Genomic DNA, 23,543 nt, shown 5'->3' on the forward strand with positions numbered 1-23,543 from the left:
TCTAATTTGATAAGAAAATAATTCATTTTCCATGGTGCCTTAAAAAAAATATTCGAAGTTCACTTTTCTCTTCTTGTTTTGATATGATAGCATGCACTGGTAATAAGTAAAATAAAGTGTCACAGTAATATATGTTCCACTTGAAACACTGTCATATTATAACTGCATCACTGCAATTTGTAGTACACCAAGCAACAGTGCAAATCAATGGAAGTGCCATATAAGATCTCTACCATGACACAAAATCCCTTCAAAAAATCAATGAATCCAGGAGTTGGTTTTTTGAAAAAAAATTAATGAAATAGATCGTTAGCTAGTCTAATAACGAAGAAAAGATAGAAGAATCAAATAGACACAATAAAAATGATAAAGGAGATATCACCACTAACCCCACAAAAATGCAAACAACCATCAGAGAATACTATAAACACCTCTGTGCAAATAAACAGGACAATCAAGAAGAAATGGGCACATTCCTTGACACATACATCCTCCCAAGACTGAACCAGTTAAGAGTTGAATCCTTGAATAGACCAATAATGAGTTCTGAAATTGAGGCAGTAATAAATAGCCTACCAACCAAAAATAAACCCAGAACTAGATGGATTCATAGCTGAATTCTACAAGAGGTACAAAGAGGGGCTGGTACCATTTCTTCTGAAACCATGTCAAACAACTGAAAAGGAGAGACTCCTCCCTAACTCATTTTATGAGGCCAGCATCATCCTGATACCAAAACCTGGCAGAGATATAACAAAAAAATAAAACTTAAGGCCAATATTCCTGATGAACATCAATGCAAAATCCTCAATAAAATACTGGCAAACCACATCCAGCAGTACATCAAAAAGCATACCCACCATGCTCAAGTTGGCTTCACCCCTGGGATGCAAGGCTGGTTCAACACACACAAATCAATAAATGTAATTCATCACTTAAACAGAACTAAAGACAAAAACCACATGATTATCTCAGTAGAGGCAGAAAAGGCCTTCAATAAAATTCAACATCCCCTCATGTTAAAAACTCTCAATAAACTAGGTATTGAGAAAACATACCGCAAAATAATAAGAGCCTTTTTTGACAGACCCACAGCTGACATCATACTGAATGGGCAAAAGCTGGAAGCATTCCCCTTGAAAACCGGCACGAGGCAAGGATACCCCCTCTCATCACTCCTATTCAACACAGCATTGGAAGTTCTGTCCAGGGCAAACAGGCAAGAGAAAGGGTATTCAAATAGGAAGAGAGGAAATCAAATTGTCTCTGTTTGCAGATGACATGATCCTATATCTAGAAAACCCCTTCTTCTCAGCCCAAAAGCTTCTTAAGCTGATAAGCAACTTCAGCAAAGTCTCAGGATACAAAATCAATGTTCAGAAACCACAAACATTCCCACACACCAACAGCAGACAAGCAGAGAACCAAATCATGAGTGAACTCCCATTCACAATTGCTACAAAGAGAATAAAATACCTAGGAATATAGCTAACAAGGGAAATAAAGGACTTTTTCAAGGAGAACTACAAAACACTGCTCAGGGAAATCAGAGAGGACACAAATGGAAAAACATTCCGTGCTTGTGCATAGGAAGAATTAATATCGTGAAAATGACCATACTGCCCAAAGTAATTTATATATTCAATACTATTCCCATAAAAGTACCATTGACATTCTTCAAAGAATTAGAAACAACTATTTTTTAAAGTTCATATGTAGCCAAGAAATAGAGCCCATATAGCCAAGACAATCTGAAGCAAAAAGAACAAATCTGGAAGCATCACTCTGCCTGACTTCAAACTATATTACAAAGCTACAATAACCAAAGCAGCATGGTACTGACACAAAAACAGACACATAGAACAATGGACCAGAATAGAGAACTCAGAAATAAGACCACACACCTACAACCATCTGATCTTTGACAAGCCTGACAAAAACAAGCAATGTGGAAAGGATTCCCTCTTTAATAAATGGTGCTGGGAGAACTGGCTAGCCATATGCAGAAAATTGAAACTGGACCCCTTCCTTACACCTTATACAAAGATTAACTCATGATGGATTAAAGACTTAAATGTAAAACCCAAAACTGTAAAAACCCTAGAAGAAAATCTAGGCAATACCATTCAGGACATAGGCTGGGCAATGACTTCATGATGAAAACATCAAAAGCAATTGCAACAAAAGCAAAAATTAACAAATGGGATCTAATTAAACTAAAGAGATTCTGCACAACAAAAGAAACTATCATCAGAGTGAACAGAAAACCTACAGAAGGGAAGAAAATTTTTTGCAATCTATCCATCTGACAAATATCTAATATCCAGAATCTACAAGGAGCTTAAGCAAATTTACAAGTAAAAAACAACCACATTAAAAAGTGGGCGAAGGGCTGGGCATGGTGGCTCATGCCTATAATCCCAGCACTTTGGGAGGCCGAGACGGGTGGATGATGAGGTCAGGAGATTGAGACCATCCTGGCTAACACCGTGAAACCCTGTCTCTACTAAAAACACAAAAAAATTAGCTGGGCATAGTGGCGGGCGCCTGTAGTGCCAGCTACTCGGGAAGCTGAGGCAGGAGAATGGCGTGAACCCAGGAGGCGGAGCTTGCAGTGAGCCAAGATCGCACCCCTGCCCTCCAGCCTGGGCGACTGAGTGAGAATCCATCTCCAAAAAAGTAAAATTAAAGTAAAGTAAATTAAATTAAAAAATAAAAAGTGGGCAAAAGACATGAACAGACACTTCATAAAAGAAGACATTCATGCAGCCAACAAACATATCAAAAAATAGCTCAACATCATTGATTATTAGAGAAATGCAAATCAAAACCACAATGAGATACCATCTCACACCAGTCAGAATGGCAATTATTAAAAAGTCAGGAAACAACAACTTGCGAGACTGCAGAGAAATAGGAACATTTTACACTGTTGGTGAGAATGTAAATTAGTCCAACCATTGTGGAAAACAGTGTGGTGATTCCTTGAAGACCGTGAGGAACCAAGGTCCAGGAATACCAGAAATACCATTTTACCCAGCAGTCCCATTACTGGGTATATACCCAAAGCAATATATATCATTCTGTCATAAAGATACATGCACGTGTATGTTCATTGCAGCACTATTCACAATAGCAAAGGCATGGAATCAACCCAGATGCCCATCAATGATAGACTGGATAAAGAAAGTGTGGTACATATACAGCATGGAATACTGTGCAGCCATAAAAAGGAATGAGGTCATGTCCTTTGCAGGGATATGGATGGAGCTGGAAGCCATTATCCTCAGCAAACTAATGCAGAAACAGAAAATCAAACATCTCATGTTCTCATAATTGGGAGCTGAACAATGTGAACACATGGACACAGGGAGGGGAACAACATCCACTGGGGCCTGTTGGTGGAGGTGGGACAGAGCGGGATGGAGAGCATTGGGAAAAATAACTAATGCATGCTGGGCTTAAAACCTAGGCAATGGGTTGATAGCTGGAGCAAATCACCATGGCACACATTTACCTACGTAACAAACCTGCACATCCTGCACATGTACCCTGGAACTTAAAATGAAATTTTAAAAAACTCTGTCATAACTACTCAGCTCTGCTATTGTTGTGCAAATGCAGCCCTAAACAGTGTGTAAATGAATGAGCATGACTGTCCAGTAAAACTTTATATATACTGAAATTTTAATTTCATAGAATTTTCCATATCTTTAAATATTATTCTTCTTTTCAATGTTTAAAAATGTAAAAACTGTTCTTAGTTCATGAGATCTACAAAAACTGGTGATGGATTGAACTTAGTTTGCAAAGTATAGTTTGCCAACCTGATTTAGGATTTGGTTTTAAGGATATACTGTTTGCTTGCTTAACTTTATTTCCAGTTTAACTATTTTTAGCAAATTTTCTGGAATCATGTGTGGTTGAGGAATAAAATTTTCTTCTTAAGGAGACTTTAATCAGTTATTAGAGTTGTCATGTACACCACAGTATAATACAAAGGTTAAAACACAACATACATACTTCACACCTAGGCTATATAAGTAAGAAGGTAGTGGTGAACTTTGTATTGCTTCAGTGTTTTCATTTTAAAAAACCAAGATCATTGCATGAATGATAGAAATTTCAAGTGAGTGGTGAGTGTTCCTAAAATGGTATTTAAACATTTCATCTTTTAGGAAAGAAGCCCAGGATACCTCCTGGGCAGTATGTTAACAGCAGCCTTTCAGGACACAACTCTTCCTACATTTTATTGAGCCTCTAAACTGACTTTTTAGAAGCTTTCCCAGTTTTCATTTCTTATCTGTGTTATTTAGGGCATCAGAGGCAGCCCAGGAAGAACAGGACTTGCTGGGGCTCCAGGTCCTCCAGGAGTAAAGGGTTCATCAGGCTTGCCAGGAAGCCCAGGAATTCAAGGCCCAAAGGTACTTTAATATTTTGTTCCGATGGGTGAGCAGTATTGGCCATCCTTTCTGGCCCTGAGTTCATTGGCTAGATCACAGGATGGTAAGATTAATAGTTTTTAATAGAATTTGGCTAATAGTAAAAGCACATTAGGAAAAGAGAAAGTATGTGGCTTTGACATATCCATCTCCCGTGATAGCCACAATACCTGTAATTTGGCATAACAACTCTTTGACCCAGGACTAGTGATGCTTTACAAAATGCTACATCTTTGACTCATTTTGGTTCTTTTTCCTTCTCTGTCATCTATCTTCTTCTCCAAAACAGAGAAATCTTATTTACTTCCAGATAAATACTTTTTCAAATACAATTCATATTCCTCTGACTCTGAACCTAACCAACCAATTAATTAATCTGATAACTGTACAGACTGTTTCTTAGAGTTAATGTGACAGTAACTAAGTCTTACATTGCATTTATTGTGTGGAGTTTGTCACATGTCAATAGACTTTCCAGACAAAACCTCTTTTAGAAATATCTCATGCAGGATTGACCCAGACAACAGAAATTAGTCCAACATCTAAAGCTCTTTCATAAATGCCTAAGACTAAGACATTCGCAACTTTACCATTATTACCTCTTAACCTGATTTTCACAGTTCCACTTCTAAAGAATTTTCAGATTTCTGACCCATGTGGGTAAACTGAAAATCAAGACCCACTTGCTTACTGTTTACAATATTAGTCTTCTGTTAATGTTTATACCATGAATATTCCTTTGTACTAAATCCAAAGCAGCTAAGCAAATGCTAAAGCCAGTAAAAGAAATAAAGATCCCTACCTTTTGGCTTGAATTTGCAATAAGAAGGATCCATATTTGTCAAGCCCCAAAGTTGTATAGCTTTGTCTCAAGACAGTGAGAGATAATTTGTTCATCTTAAAGAATCTTTGGCCAAAGTCTACCAAACATCATTTTTCATTAACCTATCTCTAAAGTCCACCTGATTCCTAAATTTACTTTTAGAAATGGTGTGAAAGATATTTCTACTCTCATTTCAAAAATAAAAATAAGTGAAAAAGACTTGACTTTTAAAACTTCAATAATGTTGGTTAAGTATGTACTTAAAGTGACTTTTAGGGGATAAAGACAGTTCATATCAAAGGAACCTAGGGAGACAGATAATGGAAATTTTTTATTGATGGAATTAAAAAGATAATCATGGCTAAAACCAGAGTTTACACTTCAGGAGACTACTCTTTTTCTAGTATTAGATAGCTGAATCATCTCTGGATGGTAGGGAAAACACAGAAAAAAGATATCAATTCAAAATACAAGTTCTGGCCAGGCACAGTGGCTCACACTTTTAATTCTACCACTTTGGAAGGCCAGTGCAGGAGGATCACTTTAGACTAGTAGTTCAAGACCAGCCTGGGCAACACAGTGAGATCCTGTCTGCAAAAAATAAAAAATTAGCTAGGTGCAATGATGTGTGCCTGTAGTCCCAGTTACTCAGGAGACTGAGTTGGGAGGATCGCTTGAGCCCAGGGGTTTAAGGCTACAGTAAGCCATGATCACACCACTGCACTACAGCCTGGGCAACAGAGCAAGACCCCATTTCTAATAAAAATAAAATAAATACATAAACAAAATATAAGTTCCATCACATCTAAGCATACCCACACATACCACACCCTCACTATCCTCTCTTGTCTTACTATCCTCCTAGTTTTATAGGTTCCCCCTTCCCTCTTCTTTCCACACATCACCACAATCTCTGGAATTTCCTTTTCCCACTGCTGCACTTCTGGTTCATTATAATTAAATACTACTTGTGTGGAAAATATTGGTGAACAAGATGAACATGCAAAATTTGATTTCCCCAGTGCCTTGTATTATGCCTAAGGATGGGCCTGTATTTGGGCTTCTTTCAAAAGCCAATATGTTTATATGTTCCGAAGTGAATATCACTTTTCTTTGTTCTACCCGTAGGGTGAACAAGGGCTACCTGGTCAACCTGGAATTCAAGGTACAAGAGGTCACCGAGGAGCACAAGGTGATCAAGGACCATGTGGAGAGCCTGGCCTGAAAGGGCAGCCTGTATGTACCACCTCAGAAATTCACTAAGCACTTATTCTACAGAACAGGCTACCATTGTACAGTAATTATTATCATGTCAATTCACTTTGCAGGGAGAATATGGTGTTCAAGGTTTGACAGGTTTCCAAGGATTCCCAGGCCCTAAAGTATGTTTACATACTTTCTTCTAGTCTTCTAACTATCTAGAAATAAAAGAGCTGTTGAAATATCAATACAGTCTCTAACTTGAGCTTTTTTAAATGTATAAAATTTCAGTAGGTACATATTTATATATTTGAGTTTTGAATATGTCTATTTTTAAAATTTTGTAACTATACATTTTCCCAGAAATTTTAGTATATGGTATGCTTTTGTTTTCTTTGATCCCTTTTCCCAAGCAGTTTATTATGAAAATTTTCAAACATACAGCAATGTTGAGAAATTTTTACAATAAATGCCTATATCCATTACCTAAATTTTACCATTAACATTTTACCCTACTGGCATTATCATGCTTTTCCATCTATGTATCCCTCTCTCCCTTCATTGGTGTATTTCTAAGTAAATTGTAGGCCTCAGCACACTTCTTTCTGAATACTTCAGCATGCGCAACAGTATTATATTCCATTTTTAAAAGAGCAATTCTTGATAGATTGATATAATTTTGTAAAATGTTCATATAGAGCTACAAATTTTATCTTTTTGTTTCTTATTGTATGTCTAGGGTCCTGAAGGGGATGCTGGCATTGTTGGGATATCAGGTCCTAAAGGTCCTATTGGACAGAGAGTAAGTGTAAAGTCATTCTACCTACCCAGAAACTGTAGTTCTTAGCTCACTGTAGGGCTTAAGAGCTCTAAATGTAATGTGCTATAAGTAAATAACTTAATAAAATGACTTTTAAGATAGAAACTCATGAGGGCACATGCAGAATTCAGTCTTTTGCAGTTCATATATTAGTGTGAGCAAAATACCTCATAGACCACCCATACTTCCCAGTCTTACTTAAAAAAAAAAAAAAAAAAAAAGAAGAATCATCAGAATTACTGTGAAGACTGGATAATGTATTTATTAACTCACGCCAGGAACAAAAACATACAGCAATTTCATGTTATAAGCATTAATACAACCAGAGACCACCTCCATGCACCACCTGGAAGAAGCTTGTGTATGACCAGAGCTCTTCAGACCAGACTGAAAATATTTCCCAATAGCTGTGTTTTCCCAGCTCAGGGGCAGGTATCCCAAGAGAGTGATGAGGAACCGCTTAAATAGTTGCAAAAAACAGGGTCTGAGGAACTCCAATTAGCAGTGAGTGCTTGTAATTGCAAATTGTAGAGAATATAAATAGGACAAATAAGCCACCAGTGGTTACTGATTATTGTTTTTAGTTTTTTGTTTTGTTTTATTTTAGTTTTTATTAACCAAAACTTTCTAATTGATGAGATGTTCTATAAAACTGAAACTGAAGAGAAAAAAAATCAAAAACTTCAAGTAATGGTTTGGCTGTGGTAGTAGCATCTCTATGACTCGTAGCAGCTGCAGGGGCAAGTGTAGAAAGAGCAGAGAAAGGAAGAAGGGAAGCAGTTCAGATGCAGGAGAAAGGTATCTTAAATGACTATTAAATGAAAGTCAAACTTTTAAAATCCTTTACTGCTTTCCTAACTCTTACAATAAATTGTTTTCAATAATGCAAAAAAGGCCAGACGTGGTGGCTCACACCTGTAATCTCAGCACTTTGGGAGGCCGAGGCGGGTGGATTGCTTGAGGTCAGGAGTTCGAGACCAGCCTGATCAATATGGTGAAACCCCATCTCTAATAAAAATACAAAAAATTTAGCTGGGCGTGGTGGCACATGCCTGTAATCCCAGCTGCTCAGAAGGCTGAGGCAGGAGAATCACTTGAACCCAGGAGGCGAAGGTTGCAGTTAGCTGACACCACTGCACTCCAGCCTGGGTGACAACAGACTCCGTCTCAATAAAAACAATCAAAACATAATGCAAAGAGGAGTATTGTCATAGTCATTGTTTAAAGACCTTTCTGAATATTTCTTCAACTATAAATGTATTAGCTATTTTCATGATTTCTAAAGAACCAAGGAAGCTGAAGTTTGTAGGAAAAAGCTAAAATGGGCATTTTGTATTCACTGAGAAATTATAGACTCTGTTCCTACTTTGGGAGGAATTGATCAGAAATTCACCTTATTCAAGGTTATCCTCATAATCAAATAACAGCTTAAAGTTTTAAAAGCACTTTTCATATTTAATTCTCACAATGTCCCTGTGTAGTAGATGTTCTTATTCCTGTTTTACAAATGAAGAACTGAAGTTTAGTTGGTCACATATGCTGCCCTCTGGTTCCTTACTGTACTTTTTCTCTATTTCACGCTTCATGTTACCCAAACATCTGCTCTTTCAACATCTGCACAGAAATTTATTCAAAACCTTGTTCATCATTCTATTCTTTTTTTAATAAAGTAGTTTTATTTGTTATATAATGACATGTGTAAAATGCATCATTGAAGTTATCACCACATAAAAGTCATAATGCTAATTCATCAGTTTTTTAGGAATTATACAGATGTAACTCTCCTGATAGGAGACTTTAATAATATGCAGAATTGAGTCACATACTGTTAACCAAGATTATTATAATTTATGCTAATACTATAAGATTTTATATTAAAAAGGATAATTATGTAGACATGGCTCTTTTACCATTGTACAAAAGATTCTCTGGAGTTTTTTTTTTTTTTTTTAATTATACTAACAGTGAGACTGTTTTTCTTTTACTTCAACAGGGAAACACTGGTCCCCTTGGCAGAGAAGGTATAATAGGCCCAACAGGTAGAACTGTAAGTTTATGATAATACAAGTCTTTTGTACTCTTTTTTTTCTTTAATCCTATTTCTAGAATAATCTACAAAGAATTAGGGTATTTGAGAAGCAATTGGAAAAAATAGACGTACATTTTCTTCTGGAAGATGATTCCTGAGAAGTTAGGGACCATATGTGTAATGAAGACAGTGTAAGTAAGTAGGTAGGCATTTATAATTGGAGTTAAGAAAAGAAAATAGAACTGAGTCAGGAAGGGAAGAGCATCATAAACACTTGAGCAATAAAACTAAATTATTCTTCTGAAGGAAAGAACATAGATAGCAAAAGGTGTGCAGACATCCAAGATTTGAGTTTTTGGAAGTACCCACTATAAAGGAAGGAAAGAATCGTTCGAAAGAATAGGTTACAAGAAAGGAGTAGTCAACAGTAATCTTTGAGAGAATAAGTTGCAGTAGAAGATAGAGTACAGGTTACAATGATGAAGGAAGTAGAGGAAAATATTTAATAATAATGTTCCTTAAATTCTTACAACAAACTTTTGCAGTAGATATTATTTTCATTTAACAGATGAGGAAACAGATGAGGTTTATGGAGATTCATCTAGTCATTCAAGGTGATAGACCTGGTGAATTACATAGCTGGTGTTTCTTACCTCAAGACCAGCGCTCTTTCCACTCCATTCAAGCTGTGTCTGGAGAGGAAATTGAGATATTACACGCCAGTACCTTAAGAAATTTGGCTATGAAATAAAACAGAGAAATGAGACAATGATGGGGCAAGTGATGTTGGGAAAGTTTTCCAACACTGATAATAGTATTAACAAACAAGGAGGACAGTAGAAAGAGTCAAACTGAGACTTAGAGAGGAAAGATTCATTCTGTCTAGGGAATTGATATTTTGAATTATTTGGAAGTTATAGACACAGACAATTTAAAAATATAAAAATAGAATGCTTCAAATGTTTAATACCACTATTCTCTTTGATAAATTTAGAGAAGAAACCACCAAAGTTACTGGATATGTAAACAAAAGAAGTAAAATGTATAACTCAGTATTTCTCTAGACTTTCAACATTTGCCACTTGGAGCTATATAAGATTGTAAGTGGGAGAATTCTCATATTTCAGTGAGTGGTTCTTCAGCAAGCTAAGGGACACATACTGTTCTGATTACAGAATGATTGTTCCCCTCTGTCAAAACTATGATGTATTAATTGGTTAAGTAAAATGTAATTTTAAATTACTTAATTAAAATATCTTACTGTGTTTTGTTTATAGATAGTTCTTAAAGACCCTTATAGTATTCAGCGTGTACACCAATTTTTCCATATTAAGTTTTTTCCATTCTGAGAAGAAAAGTTCATTATGAAAGAATAAACATTTGAGATTGGAGAAAACATTGTGAAAAAAAATACCGGTGAGGGGTGACGGGCTTGCTTTTCTGATAAGAAAACAATACTACAAAGTCATTGTAAATGAAACTATATAGTAGTACAAAGAAATAAACAGATTGGTGTAACAGACTGAAGCCCAGAATTTGATCTTAAGTATATATAGGAATTTACTTATAACAAAAATGGCATATAATTGAGGAAGAATTGGCTGCAAATAATAGGAACCCTGAACCAAACTACTTTTAGCAATAAGAAAATTTGTATCACGTTATAGGAAGGGCTTCAGATTTGGTTAATTTGGTGACTCAATTATCTTATCCAAGACCAGGTTCTTATGTCTTTCTTATATCTCTATGTCTCTACCCTGATATCCTGAATGTTGGCTTCATAATTAGGCGTATAGCAAGATGACTACAATTTCTCAAGAACCACATCCAGATATAATTATCCAAAGGAAAAAAGTGGCATAAAGTACTATCATGGCAAAAATAAGAATTTTTTTAGAAGTCTGCGATTACATTTTTTTCATATCCTTAGCATTCAGCCAGATGCTTACTCCTACGTCAGTGACAGGGAAGAGAGATGGAATTACTTTGAGTATCTTCCTGCTGTAAGAAATTGGAACACAGCCTAGGCAAGACAGTGAGACCCCCATCATAGAAAAATAAATTAGCTGTGTGTGGTGGTACATGCCTATAGCCCTAGCTACTTAGGCTAAGACGGGAGGATTGCTTGAGCCCAGGAGTTCCAGGCTACAGTGAGCTGATTGCACCCACTGCACTCAAGCCTGGGCAAACAGAGTGAGACCCCATCTCTTTAAAAAAGAAAAAAAGAAGAAAGTAGAATTGGAATCCCATTTGCCAAAATTATTTTAATCCTAGATGAACTGTTAAAGACTTTAATGTAAAAAATAAAATAATAAAAAGCCTAGAAGAGGCCATGCGCAGTGTCTCACGCTTGTAATCCCAGCACTTTGGGAGGCCGAGGTGGGCAGATCACCTGAGGTCAGGAGTTCAAGACCAGCCTGGCCAACATGGTGAAACTTCATCTCTACTAAAAATACAAAATTAGCTGGGTGTGGTGGTACATGCCTGTAATCCTAGCTACCTGGGAGGCTGAGGCAGGAGAATCTCTTGAAACTGAGAGACAGATGTTGCAGTGAGCCAAGATCATGCCATTGCACTCCAGCCTGGGCAATAAGCGTGAAACTCTATCTCAAAAAAAAAAAAAAAAAAAAAAAAAAATTGAAGAATAATCGAGAAAACTAACATGTAGCTTAAGGATTGGGGAGACCTATAAAAGAACAGAAAGTATATTTGAATACTTGAAAATGTTTTAAATTTTATATGGAAAAAAGATTCCATGAATAAAGTTTAAAAGTAATATCGATTGGGAAAAATATTTACAAAGCATATAACATATAACAGGTTAATATACGAAGAGTTCAATTGGGCACAGTAGTTCATGGCTGTATTACCAGCACTTTGGGAGGCTGAGGCTGGAAGATTGCTTGAGCACAGGAGTTTAGACCAGCCTTGGCAATATGGCGAGATCCCATCTCTACAAAAAAACTAAAACTGAGCCTGGTGTAGTGGCAGATGCATATAGTCCCAGCTACTCGAGAGGCTGAGGTGGGAGGACCACTTGATCCCAGGAAGTTGAGGCTGCAGGGAGCCATGATCGTGCCACTGCACTCTAGCCTAGGCAAAAGAAAAAAAAAATATTTACCTATCTATTGATATGGATATGTGTGTGTATCTAGATAGAGATAGATGATAGATAGATAGATAGATAGATAGATAGATAGATAGATAGATAATGTGTATATCTATCTTTCTAGACAGACATACACACACATATACCAAGAACTCTTATAGTTTGAAAAAGAAAGTTCAATAGAAAAATGAAAACTATTCCATCAAAAAAGTAGCCAGTGGAGAAAAAAAGAACAAATCCGAAAGTTCAACTATTGTTTTATAATAAAAAGACACTCACCTAACTTTAAATTAGAGATATGCAAATTAAAGTAAAATAAGATATTACACTTAACTTCTCAGAAGGGAATATAGGAGAAAACAGTACTATCATTGATCACTGGTAAAAATGTGAATTACACACTTTATGGAAAGATTTGCTAAATATAGGGACATATTCTTTAACAAAACAGTTCTACTTTGAGGAATTTATCCCCCAGGTATAAACACACCCAATACACTAATGAAATTTTGCAAAGGCTTTTTTTTTTTTTACAATGCTGCTTTTATTGGGGAAAAATTTGAAATTACATGAATACTCATTTCTAAAGGAATTATTGGATAAGTTATAGGTTAGCCATTTCATGGAATATTATACAGTCATTTAAAAGAATTTATTATATCTAGTTTGACTCAGTTATTTCATCATGTATTGTTAAGTGAGATGCATAGAAGAGTATATAATATGATCCCAATATTATAAAACACAAGCAATATTTCCCATACATATATAAATGTATTTGTCAATATTTGATTAGAAAAAGGTATGAAAAGATACATACCAGGTTTTTAATACTGAGTAGGGAGTGGAAAAGGGTGTATATGTATTTTTTAAGTGCTGTGTAGATATCTTAAAAATCAGGGTCCGGGCGCAGTGGCTCACTCCTGTAATCTCAGTGCTTTGGGAGGCTGAGGCGGGTGGATCACAAGGTCAGGAGATTGAGATAATCCTGGCCAACATGGTGAAACCCCATCTTTACTGAAAATACAAAAATTATCTGGGTGTAGTGGCGTGCTCCTGTAGTCCCAGCTACTCAGGAGGCTGGGGCAGGAGAATCGCTTGAACTCAGGAGGTGGAGGTTGTAGCGAGCCGAGATCATGCCACTGCATCCAGTCCAGTGACAGAGTGAGACTCCATCTCAAAAATAAATAAATAAATAAATAAATAATAAGTAAGTTATTTTAAGTTAATACCTAGTTTAAAATGAATTGAGACAAGATGAGAAACACAGAAGTCATATAAATGGTGAATAAATGAGAAGATAGTATTCTTAGCTTGCAAATTAACAAAGAACATGACATAGATCAGAAGAAATATACACTTCCATTTTTCAGGTGTGTATGTAATTTCAAACTAACTTTCTAGAGGACAGTCTTTAGCAAAAATTTTATACTGTAAGGGTATCTCTCGCAACACTGCTAACAATGACAAAAATTAGCAAAAAGTCTAATAATAGCAAATTTAAAATATTATCATAGTATGTTAAATACTAGGCAAGTATTTTAATTATCTAAAAGAATGTAGATTGACATGGAAGACATTCATATTATATTTCCGAAGGTATAAATTCAGGTTACAAAAAAGATGAATAGTATTATCTCATTTTTTACATATATATAAAATTTTCAAAAGGATGAACAGGAAAATATTAACACATTTTAAAAGCAGTAGGTCCACCCAGCAACAGCAAACTACATTTGTTTCAAGTGTATATGGTACATTCACCAACATAGAAGATGTTATGGGGCATAAAACAAATTTTACTAAATGTAAAAGAACTGAGGTCATAGAAGGTATATTCTCTTGCCAATGGAATTAAACTAGAAATCAATAACAGAAAGATAATAGGAAAATCTCCAAACACTTGAAAATTAAATCACACACTTCTAAATAATTCATGGATCAAAGAGGAAGTCTCCAAGAAAATTAGAAATTATTTTGAACTGCATGGAAACGTATACAACATATCAAATATCAACATATTTTTTTTTTGCAAGAAAGAGAAGGGAAACCATCCCAGAAACAGGGTTTTCAAAAGTTAAGAAAAACAAATATTAGAAGAATTTAACCTGAATTTAGAATGTCCTTTTTAAATTGTTTTGTATATGATTGTCAGATAAGCTGTTTTGACTTAATTGAATGAATAAGTAGTTATCTCAGTCTCACCTTAAGGTTAGAACTAGGAACAGCAAAGCAGACAACATGATAAATCACTAGGGGTTTTTTGTTTGCTTTGCTTTATTTAGGAAAATAAAACTAGAACTTATACAATTTAACAAAACATGTCTTACTACATAGAAAAAGCAAACATATAAATTGTCGTGTTTCTACATATAATGACCTCAGCTACATTTAATACATAACTATCAATAACACTGAACTAATATCTTTTATTTTTTTCTTTTAGGGACCCAGAGGTGAAAAGGGCTTTAGAGGTGAAACTGTAAGTTTAACTAAATTTGTGATTTTAGTAACCCTGACACTAGACTTTAAGCTCCATGAAAGCAAGGACCCTGTTACAGTTATTCATTATTATATCTCTGATACTTGTAGAATAAAAATAAAATTGCAGTTGTCAGGAAGTAGATTTAATCTATGTGGTAAAAGAGACTTAGACTCAGACAACAATAATGGGAGACTTTAACACCCCACTGTCAATATTAGACAGATCAATGAGACAGAAAATTAACAAGGATATCCAGGACTTAAACTCAGCTCTGGACCAAGAGGGCCTAATAGACATCTGCAGAACTCTCCACCCCAAATCAACAGAATATGTATTCTTCTTAGCACAACATCGCACTTATTCTAAAATTGACCACATAATTGGAAGTAAAGCACTCCTCAGCAAATGTAAAAGAACAGAAATCACACCCAACAAACTGTCTGTCAGACCACACTGCAATCAAATTAGAACTCAGGCTTAAGAATCTCACTCAAAACTGCACAACTACATGGAAACTGAACAACCTGCTCCTGACTAACTACTGGGTAAATAACAAAATGAAGGCAGAAATAAAGATCTTTGAAACCAACGAGAACAAAGACACAATGTACCAGAATCTCTGGGACACATTTAAAGCAGTGTGTAGAGGGAAGTATAGCACTAAATGCCCACAAAAGAAAGCAGGAAAGATCTAAAATCGACACCCTAACATCACAATTAAAACAATTAGAGAAGCAAGAGCAAACAAATTCAAAAACTAACAGAAGGCAAGAAATAACTAAGATCAGAGCAGAACTGAAGGAAATAGAGACACAAAAAACCTTTCAAGAAATCAATGAATCCAGGAGCTGGTATTTTGAAAAGATTGACAAAATTGATAGACCACTAGCAAGACTAATAAAGAAGAAAAGAGTGAAGAATCAAATAGATGCAATAAAAAAATGATAAAGGGGATATCATCAGTGATCCCACAGAAATATAAACTACTATCAGAGAATACTATAAACACCTCTATACAGATAAACTAGAAAATCTAAAAGAAATGGATAAATTCCTGGACACACATACACCTCCCAAGACTAAACCAGGAAGAAGTTGAATCTCTGAATAGACCAATAACAAGCTCTGAAATTGAGGCAATAATTAATAGCCTACCAACCCAAAAAAGTCCAAGACCAGACAGATTCACAGACAAATTTTACCAGAGGTACAAAGAGGAGCTGGTACCATTTCTTCTGAAACTATTCTGAGCAAGAGAAAATGAAAGAATCCCCCCTAAGTCATTTTATGAGGACAGCATCATCCTAATACCAAAGCCTAGTAGAGACACACCAAAAAAAGAGAATTTTAGGCCAATATCCCTGATGAACATCGATGTGCAAATCCTCAATAAAATACTGGCAAACCGAATCCAGCAGCACATCCAAAAGCTTATCCACCACGATCAAGTCAGCTTCATCCCTGGGATGAAAGGCTCATTCAACATATGCAAATCAATAAACATAATCCGTCACATAAACAGAAACAATGACAAAAACCACATGATTATCTCAATAGATGCAGAAAATGCCTTTAACAAAATTCAACAGCCTTTCACACCAAAAACTCTCAATAAACTAGGTATCAATGGAATGTATCTCAACATAATAAGAACTATTTATGACAAACCCACAGCCAATATCATACTGAATGGGCAAAAACTGGAAGCATTCCCTTTGAAAACCGGCACAAGACAAGGACCACTCCTAGTCAACATGGTATTGGAAGTTCTGGCCAGGGGAATCAGGCAAGAGAAAGAAATAAAGGGTATTCACATAGGAAGAGAGGAAGTCAAATTGTCTCTGTTAGCAGATGACATGATTATATATTTAGAACACCCCATCGTCTCAGCCCAAAATCTCCTTAAACTGATAAGCAACTTCAGCAAAATCTCAGGATACAAAATCAATGTGCAAAAATCACAAGCATTCCTATACACCAGTAACAGACAAACACAGAACCAAATCATGAGTGAACTCCCATTCACAATTGCTACTAAGAGAATAAAATACCTAGGAATCCAACTTACAAGGGATGTGAAGGACCTCTTCAAGGAGAACTACAAACCATTACTCAAGGAAATAAGAGAGAACACAAACAAATGGAAAAACATTCCATGTTCATGAATAGGAAGAATCAATTTCGTCAAAATGGCCGTACTGCCCAAAGTAATTTATAGATTCATTGCTATCCCCATCAAGCTACCACTCACTTTCTTCACAGAATTGGAAAAAAAACTACTTTAAACTTCATATGAAACCAAAAGAAGAGCCCACATAGCCAAGACAATCCTGGGCAAGAAGAATAAAGCTGGAGGCATCACGCTACCTGACTTCAAACTTTACTACAAGGGTATAGTAACCAAAACAGCATGGTACTAGTACCAAAACAGATATATAGACCAATGGAACAGAACAGAGACCTCAGAAATAACACCACACGTTTACAACCATCTGATCTCTGACAAACCTGAAACACACAAGCAATGGGGAAAAGATTCCCTATTTAATAAATGGTGTTGGGAAAACTGGCTTGCCATTTGCAGAAAACTGAAACTGGACCCCTTCCTTACACCTTATACAAAAATCCACTCAAGATGGATCAAAGACTTAAATGTAAGACCTAGGACCATAAAAATCCTAGAAGAAAACCTGGGCAATACCATTCAGGACATAGGCATGGTCAGAGACTTCATATCTAAAACACCAAAAGCAATGACAACAAAAGACAAAATTGACAAATGGGATCTAATTAAACTAAAGAGCTTCTGCACAGCAAAAGAAACTATCATCAGAGTCAACAGGCAACCTACAGAATGGGAGAAAATTTTTGCAATCTATCCATCTGACAAAGGGCTAATATCCAGAATCTACAAGAACTTAAACAAATTTATAAGAAAAAAGCAAACAACGCCATCAAAAAATGGGCAAAGGATATGAACAGACACTTCTCAAAAGAAGACATTTATGCAGCCAACAGACATATGAAAAAATGCTCATCATCACTTGTCATTAGAGAAATGCAAATCAAAACCACAGTGCGATACCATCTCACGCCAGTTAGAATGGCGATCATTAAAAAGTCAGAAAACAACAGATGCTGGAGATGTTGTGGAAAAATAGGAATACTTTTACACTGTTGGTGAGAGTGTAAATTAGTTCAACCATTGTGAAAGACAGTGTGGCGATTACTCAAGAATCTAGAACTAGAAATACCATTTGACCCAGCAATCCCATTACTGGGCATATACCCAAAGAATTATAAATCATTCTATGATAAAGACACATGCACACATATGTTTATTGCAGCACTATTCACAATGGCAAAGACTTGGAACCAACCCACATGTCCATCAATGATAGACTGGATTAAGAAAACATGGCTCATATACAGTGTCTTTAAGGAATACTATGCAGCCATAAGAAAGGATGAGTTCATGTCCTTTGCAGGGACATGGATGAAGCTAGAAACCATCATCCTCAGCAGACTATCACAAGATCAGAAAACCAAACACCACATGTTCTCACTCATAAGTGGGAGTTGAACAATGAGAACACGTGGACACAGGGAGAGGAACATCACACACCGGGGCCTGTGGGGGGTCAGGGGCTAGGGGAGGGATAACATTAGGAGAAATACCTAATGTAGGTGACAGGTTGATGGGTGCAGCAAACCACCATGGCATGTATACACCTGTGTAACAAAACTGCACGTTCTGCACGTGTAACCCAGAACTTAAAGTATAATAAATAAAAAGAAAAAGAAACCTATGTGGTAGATTACAGTGAAATCTGATAAACTCTAAACATGTTTAAGAACCCGCCAATCACTTCTTCCCCAATCACTGTGTGAAATGGATTATTTGCCTTGCCAGGCGTCAGGAGATGGGGTATGGGTTTTCTTCACTAGTGAGAGAACAAAGGGACTGCCAAGTCGCTTTAGGTATATACCCGCTATGTCCAGTCAGCACCAAAGAGGTCTGCAATGCAGAGGCAAATCATTAGTTGCTATCAGCCAGTTAGAGACAATGATGAGAGGATGGGCAAAAGGTACACAGCACTTTTGTGACCAAAGTAGCTTATACTGGCACTACTTCCCTCATTTCTAGGATGCCAATTCTTCCAAACTAAAGAAGATGTGTTGTAAAGGGGCCACTTCTCCAGCAGAGATCATGCTGAGTTTATTTTTTAATAAGTTTTTTATTGTATAGATTTAATACGATGTTATAGGATACATATAGATAGTAAAAAGGTTATTTATAAACAAGTAATTTGACTATAAGTAATTTTTTGAAGCAAATTAATATATTCATCTCACGATTACCCATTTTTTTGTTTTTGTTGTTGCAAGAGAAGCTAAAATCTACTCATTGAGTATGTGATCCATGCCGAACTTATTAAAGCAGCAACCATAAACAGAGGACAGACATGAAATAAAATGAGGGAGATTGAAACTAAGTACGTAAGGCCCATAAGAATAAATTTAAATATAGCAGTAAAGTCTTGATTACAAGGTAATGAGATTACATAGTGACAGCTGAGATTTTTTCTTCTCATCGTAGGGTACACTTGAGACTCAGAATAATTAAGTTGCAGTTATATTAATTAGCTAAAAAAGAGAAATTATGTAATCTCAGATAGCCTAAGAATCACAAAAGGATATTTAAATCGATGTGTTCAATTTGTGGAAATGTGATCCTCACCTTTTCTCAGCAGATTTATTGTAACAGGAAGCAAGAGCATATGCACACAGTGAAGCTATATTTCCAAGGAAGAGTGAAGGAGGGAAAGGAAAACAGAGAGACTTGGAATTAGTCCATGTTCCATATCAGTGTGGCTCTGCATGCCTCCCCAGTATCCTCTCCAAGTACTGTGGCTGGGACATAGTCTCCGTCAGGATTAGGAAGCCTGAAGTACCTATGGCAATGTCACAAGCATTTCACATGAAAAAAAAAAAAAATTGAGTGACTCTGATGGATTACAAATGCAATAGATTAGAACTGCCATCTTAGGTTGTAATGGTAGAAATATGGCATGCAGAATAAAGCAGGTAGTGGTACCAGTCATGCTATCCCCAAAGAAAACATGGACAACATTAAAGCACATTCAGAGAAGGGGAAGGATCTGGGGGAACCCATGTCCTGATAGGACCCATTGAAATATCTGGGATGGTTAACCTCTACCAGATTCTGCAGCCTGATTACATCCCTCTCCTCGTTCTTTCGTCTCTTGTCTCACTTTCTGGCTTTTGCACCTCTTATTTCTCTACCATACCCTTTATGTATGGTAGAGAGCTCCTGCTGATCTTGACATTTTGATTTAATGAACATTTCTCGGAGCAGGCATGCTAATGCTTTGACGCCACCCTACTCCCACCCCTGGACATGATATCTAGCACTCAGGACCTAGTACAATGCCTAGCATGTGTTCTTCAGTTTTGTACTTAAATGTCCTCTTACCAGAGAGGTTCCTGACTAGCCTGTGTGAGTAGCAGTGCCCCCACTTTCCTGAGACGCCTTATATTCCTTCTACCTGTGTCTCTACCAGCTGACATCTTACATATTTATTTGGTTTTGTTTATTTGTTGTATTTTTCCTCACTAGAATGTGGCCTTAAGGCCGGGCGCGGTGGCTCACGCCTGTAATCCCAGCACTTTGGGAGGCCGAGGCGGGCGGATCACAAGGTCAGGAGATCGAGACCATGGTGAAACCCCGTCTCTACTAAAAAATAGAAAAAAATTAGCCGGGCGCAGTGGCGGGCGCCTGTAGTCCCGGCTACTCCGGAGGCTGAGGCAGGAGAATGGCGTGAACCCGGGAGGCGGAGCTTGCAGTGAGCCGAGATTGCGCCACTGCACTCCAGCCTGGGTGACAAAGCGAGACTCCGTCTCAAAAAAAAAAAAAAAAAAAAAAAAAAAGAATGTGGCCTTAAAAACACAGACATGTAATCTGTTAATTTTTGTTTGTTTTAATGCTATGTCCCTCACACCTGGCAGTGCCTCTCTTATAGTTGGCATTCAATAAATATCTAATGAATTATTGGTAAATGAATTAGATAAAATTGAGGTGTTGGGACATGACAGTTGTCTTCAAATATTTGAAAGGTTATCTTATAAAAGACAGGATAGATACAATATGAGTAACTCTAGAGGATACAATTCAAATGACTTATTTATTGAATCGTACTTATGGTTTCTGTGCTCAGCTCCCTGAGAGAAAGTGAGCTCCATGAAGGCATGAGCTGTATTAGATACCACCTAGTACCTACCTACCATCGTTGTTACCACCTAGTCCCCAGTCTATTATAGCACCGGACACATAATTAACACAATAAATACTTAGTGACAAAGTTAATAGAATACTGAGGCTAATTTCAGCTCAATGTAATAATGAGCTATCTAATATAATAATGAAATAGTACACAAAAAGATCATTTTGCAAGGTAGTAACTACCTTTCACCAAAGCCTACTGACCATCTCCCCGAGCTACTGGACTGGTATTCCTGCGTTGAGTAGGGAATTAGAAGAGATATCTATAAAGTTCTTTCCAGATCTGAATATGTGTGATTCTACATAAAAGAAAAATAAATAAGCCCCCCCACAAAAGAACTAACAAAGCTATAGAATATAAAGAGTTCTTTAGAGATTAATTCCCATCAGCTGTAAATCCTATTCTGAATCCATCTCTCATTCTTCACTGGCACCCTTGTCCAAGTGATCATGATATCCCACCTGGACTCCTGGTTTCTTATTTCTTCCACTTTCCCCCCACTACAATCTATTCTCTACATAGCAAACAGAGTGATATTATTACAGAATAAATCAAATTATATCATTCTCCTCTTTAAAAACCTCCCTATGACTTTTTCTTGCACTTACAATAAAATCTAAGCTTCCTTGCCTTGATTTACAAGGCCCTACATGAACTGGCCCCTGTTTGCCTCTCCAGTGTCCTGATGTACCATTTTCCACCTGCCACCTACACTGACCTCCTTTCTATTCTTAGGAATATGCCTTTCTTTTACCTAGGAAATTATTTCAAATACTCTTCAAATGACTAATTTTATCTCAATATTCAGGTCTTTGCTCGAATACCATTTTAAAGAAGTCTTGTCAGATCATTCTGTCTCATCATTTCCGGTCATTCTCTTTCACAGTATCTTGTTTTCTTTTCTTCATAATAGCACTCATTGCAATTGTTTCCTGTCCCCTCCACTAGAATGTAAACTTCATGAGGGTAGGGAACTTTGTGTAGTACACAGGTTATCAGTGTCTAGCACAGAACTTGCCATGTAATAGGTAATAGTTGATAAATGAATAATATGCTGTAAAATTAAAAAGCGAAATGCTATTTCCAATTCTAGCCTGGTAAAGTAGAATTTCCTGAATTAACATGCTTTATAGGGTTTTTAGTCTGTGGGTTATCATGGTTCTCTTCACAAATAATATGCAAACTTCCAGTACCCGAGGGAGATGGGAAATGGGCACAGTGGCATTTAGAGTAGGCAACTAAATTTGCTGCAAAAATAATAATAATAATAATTTAAAAAATAAAAAAAGATTCACTGGCACATTAGAATTATGAGTTTTTTCTGTTTTATTGTTGAGTAACTGATACTAAATACCTTTTTAATCACCTCTTTTGCTTTGATTCCATTGTAATTTAAGGAGCTTTATAAAGGTAATCTTTTAATTCCTGGAGATCATTCTGCAATTATCATAATCCATAAAATGTGCCATTAAACTTTTCTCCTTTGTTTTATGGAAAATCTTGGTAACATTTCTTACACTTTCACTGGGATTTTTTCAGTGCATTCTACCAGTTTGTTTTCTTTAAGGAGACAGTTTAAATAATTGACTGGCTAAAGACACCTAATTGGTTACTGTCTTTCAGAAAGTAATACACTCACAGAGGTCATTCTCAGATAATACTAGTAAATGGTGCATTTTTGGAATGGATTTTATTAGGTAAGACCTATTGTATTGAGACAAATAAGAGACTTAAGTCTTTGCACAAATATCAGAATCACAATAGTCTATCAAATTGGTTTATCAATATTATTATTATTATTATTGAGACGGAGTCTCACTCTGTCACCCAGGCTGGAGTGCAGTGGCACAATCTTGGCTCACTGCAAGCTCCACCTCCCGGGTTCAAGCGATTCTCCTGCCTCAGCCTTCCGAGTAGCTGGGACTACAGGTGCCTGCCACCACACCCAGTTAATTTTTTGTATTTTTAGTAGAGACGGGGTTTCACCATGTTAGGTAGGATGGTCTTGATCTCTTGACCTTGTGATCTACCCCACTCAGCCTCCCAAAGTGCTGGGATTACAGGCATGAGCCACCACGCCCGGCCTCAATCTTATTTAAAAATTTTCCATGCAGGAAAATTTATTAAGCTATGAATTTATTAAACTGTGTTCTCCTTACCAAGTTTTATACCTAAAAATAACCAAAAAATGACCAAAGCATGATTCAGTGACTTTAAAAAAAATACAAAGATGTTTACAGCTCATTATACAACACATGAAATGTAACCCCTTTATTATAATTTGGGTTTCTTGATTAGGAAGCTTCACATCTTCTGCAATTTAACATTGT

The 23,543-nt window shown here is 36.5% G+C and overlaps 1 protein-coding gene across 1 annotated transcript in view; it reads left to right on the top strand.

Moving 5' to 3' along the window:
- Positions 1–23,543, top strand: part of COL24A1 (collagen type XXIV alpha 1 chain) — a 390,023-nt gene that overhangs the window by 337,083 nt on the left and 29,397 nt on the right. Inside the window, exons 48-53 of the mRNA XM_007978084.3 lie at positions 4,317–4,424; positions 6,394–6,501; positions 6,594–6,647; positions 7,205–7,267; positions 9,279–9,332; positions 14,870–14,905. Of these exons, the coding sequence (XP_007976275.3) occupies positions 4,317–4,424; positions 6,394–6,501; positions 6,594–6,647; positions 7,205–7,267; positions 9,279–9,332; positions 14,870–14,905 (423 nt within the window). The remainder of the gene's footprint in view (positions 1–4,316; positions 4,425–6,393; positions 6,502–6,593; positions 6,648–7,204; positions 7,268–9,278; positions 9,333–14,869; positions 14,906–23,543) is intronic.

This window comes from Chlorocebus sabaeus, chromosome 20 (assembly GCF_047675955.1).
Source record: "Chlorocebus sabaeus isolate Y175 chromosome 20, mChlSab1.0.hap1, whole genome shotgun sequence".
Lineage (NCBI taxonomy): Eukaryota > Metazoa > Chordata > Mammalia > Primates > Cercopithecidae > Chlorocebus > Chlorocebus sabaeus.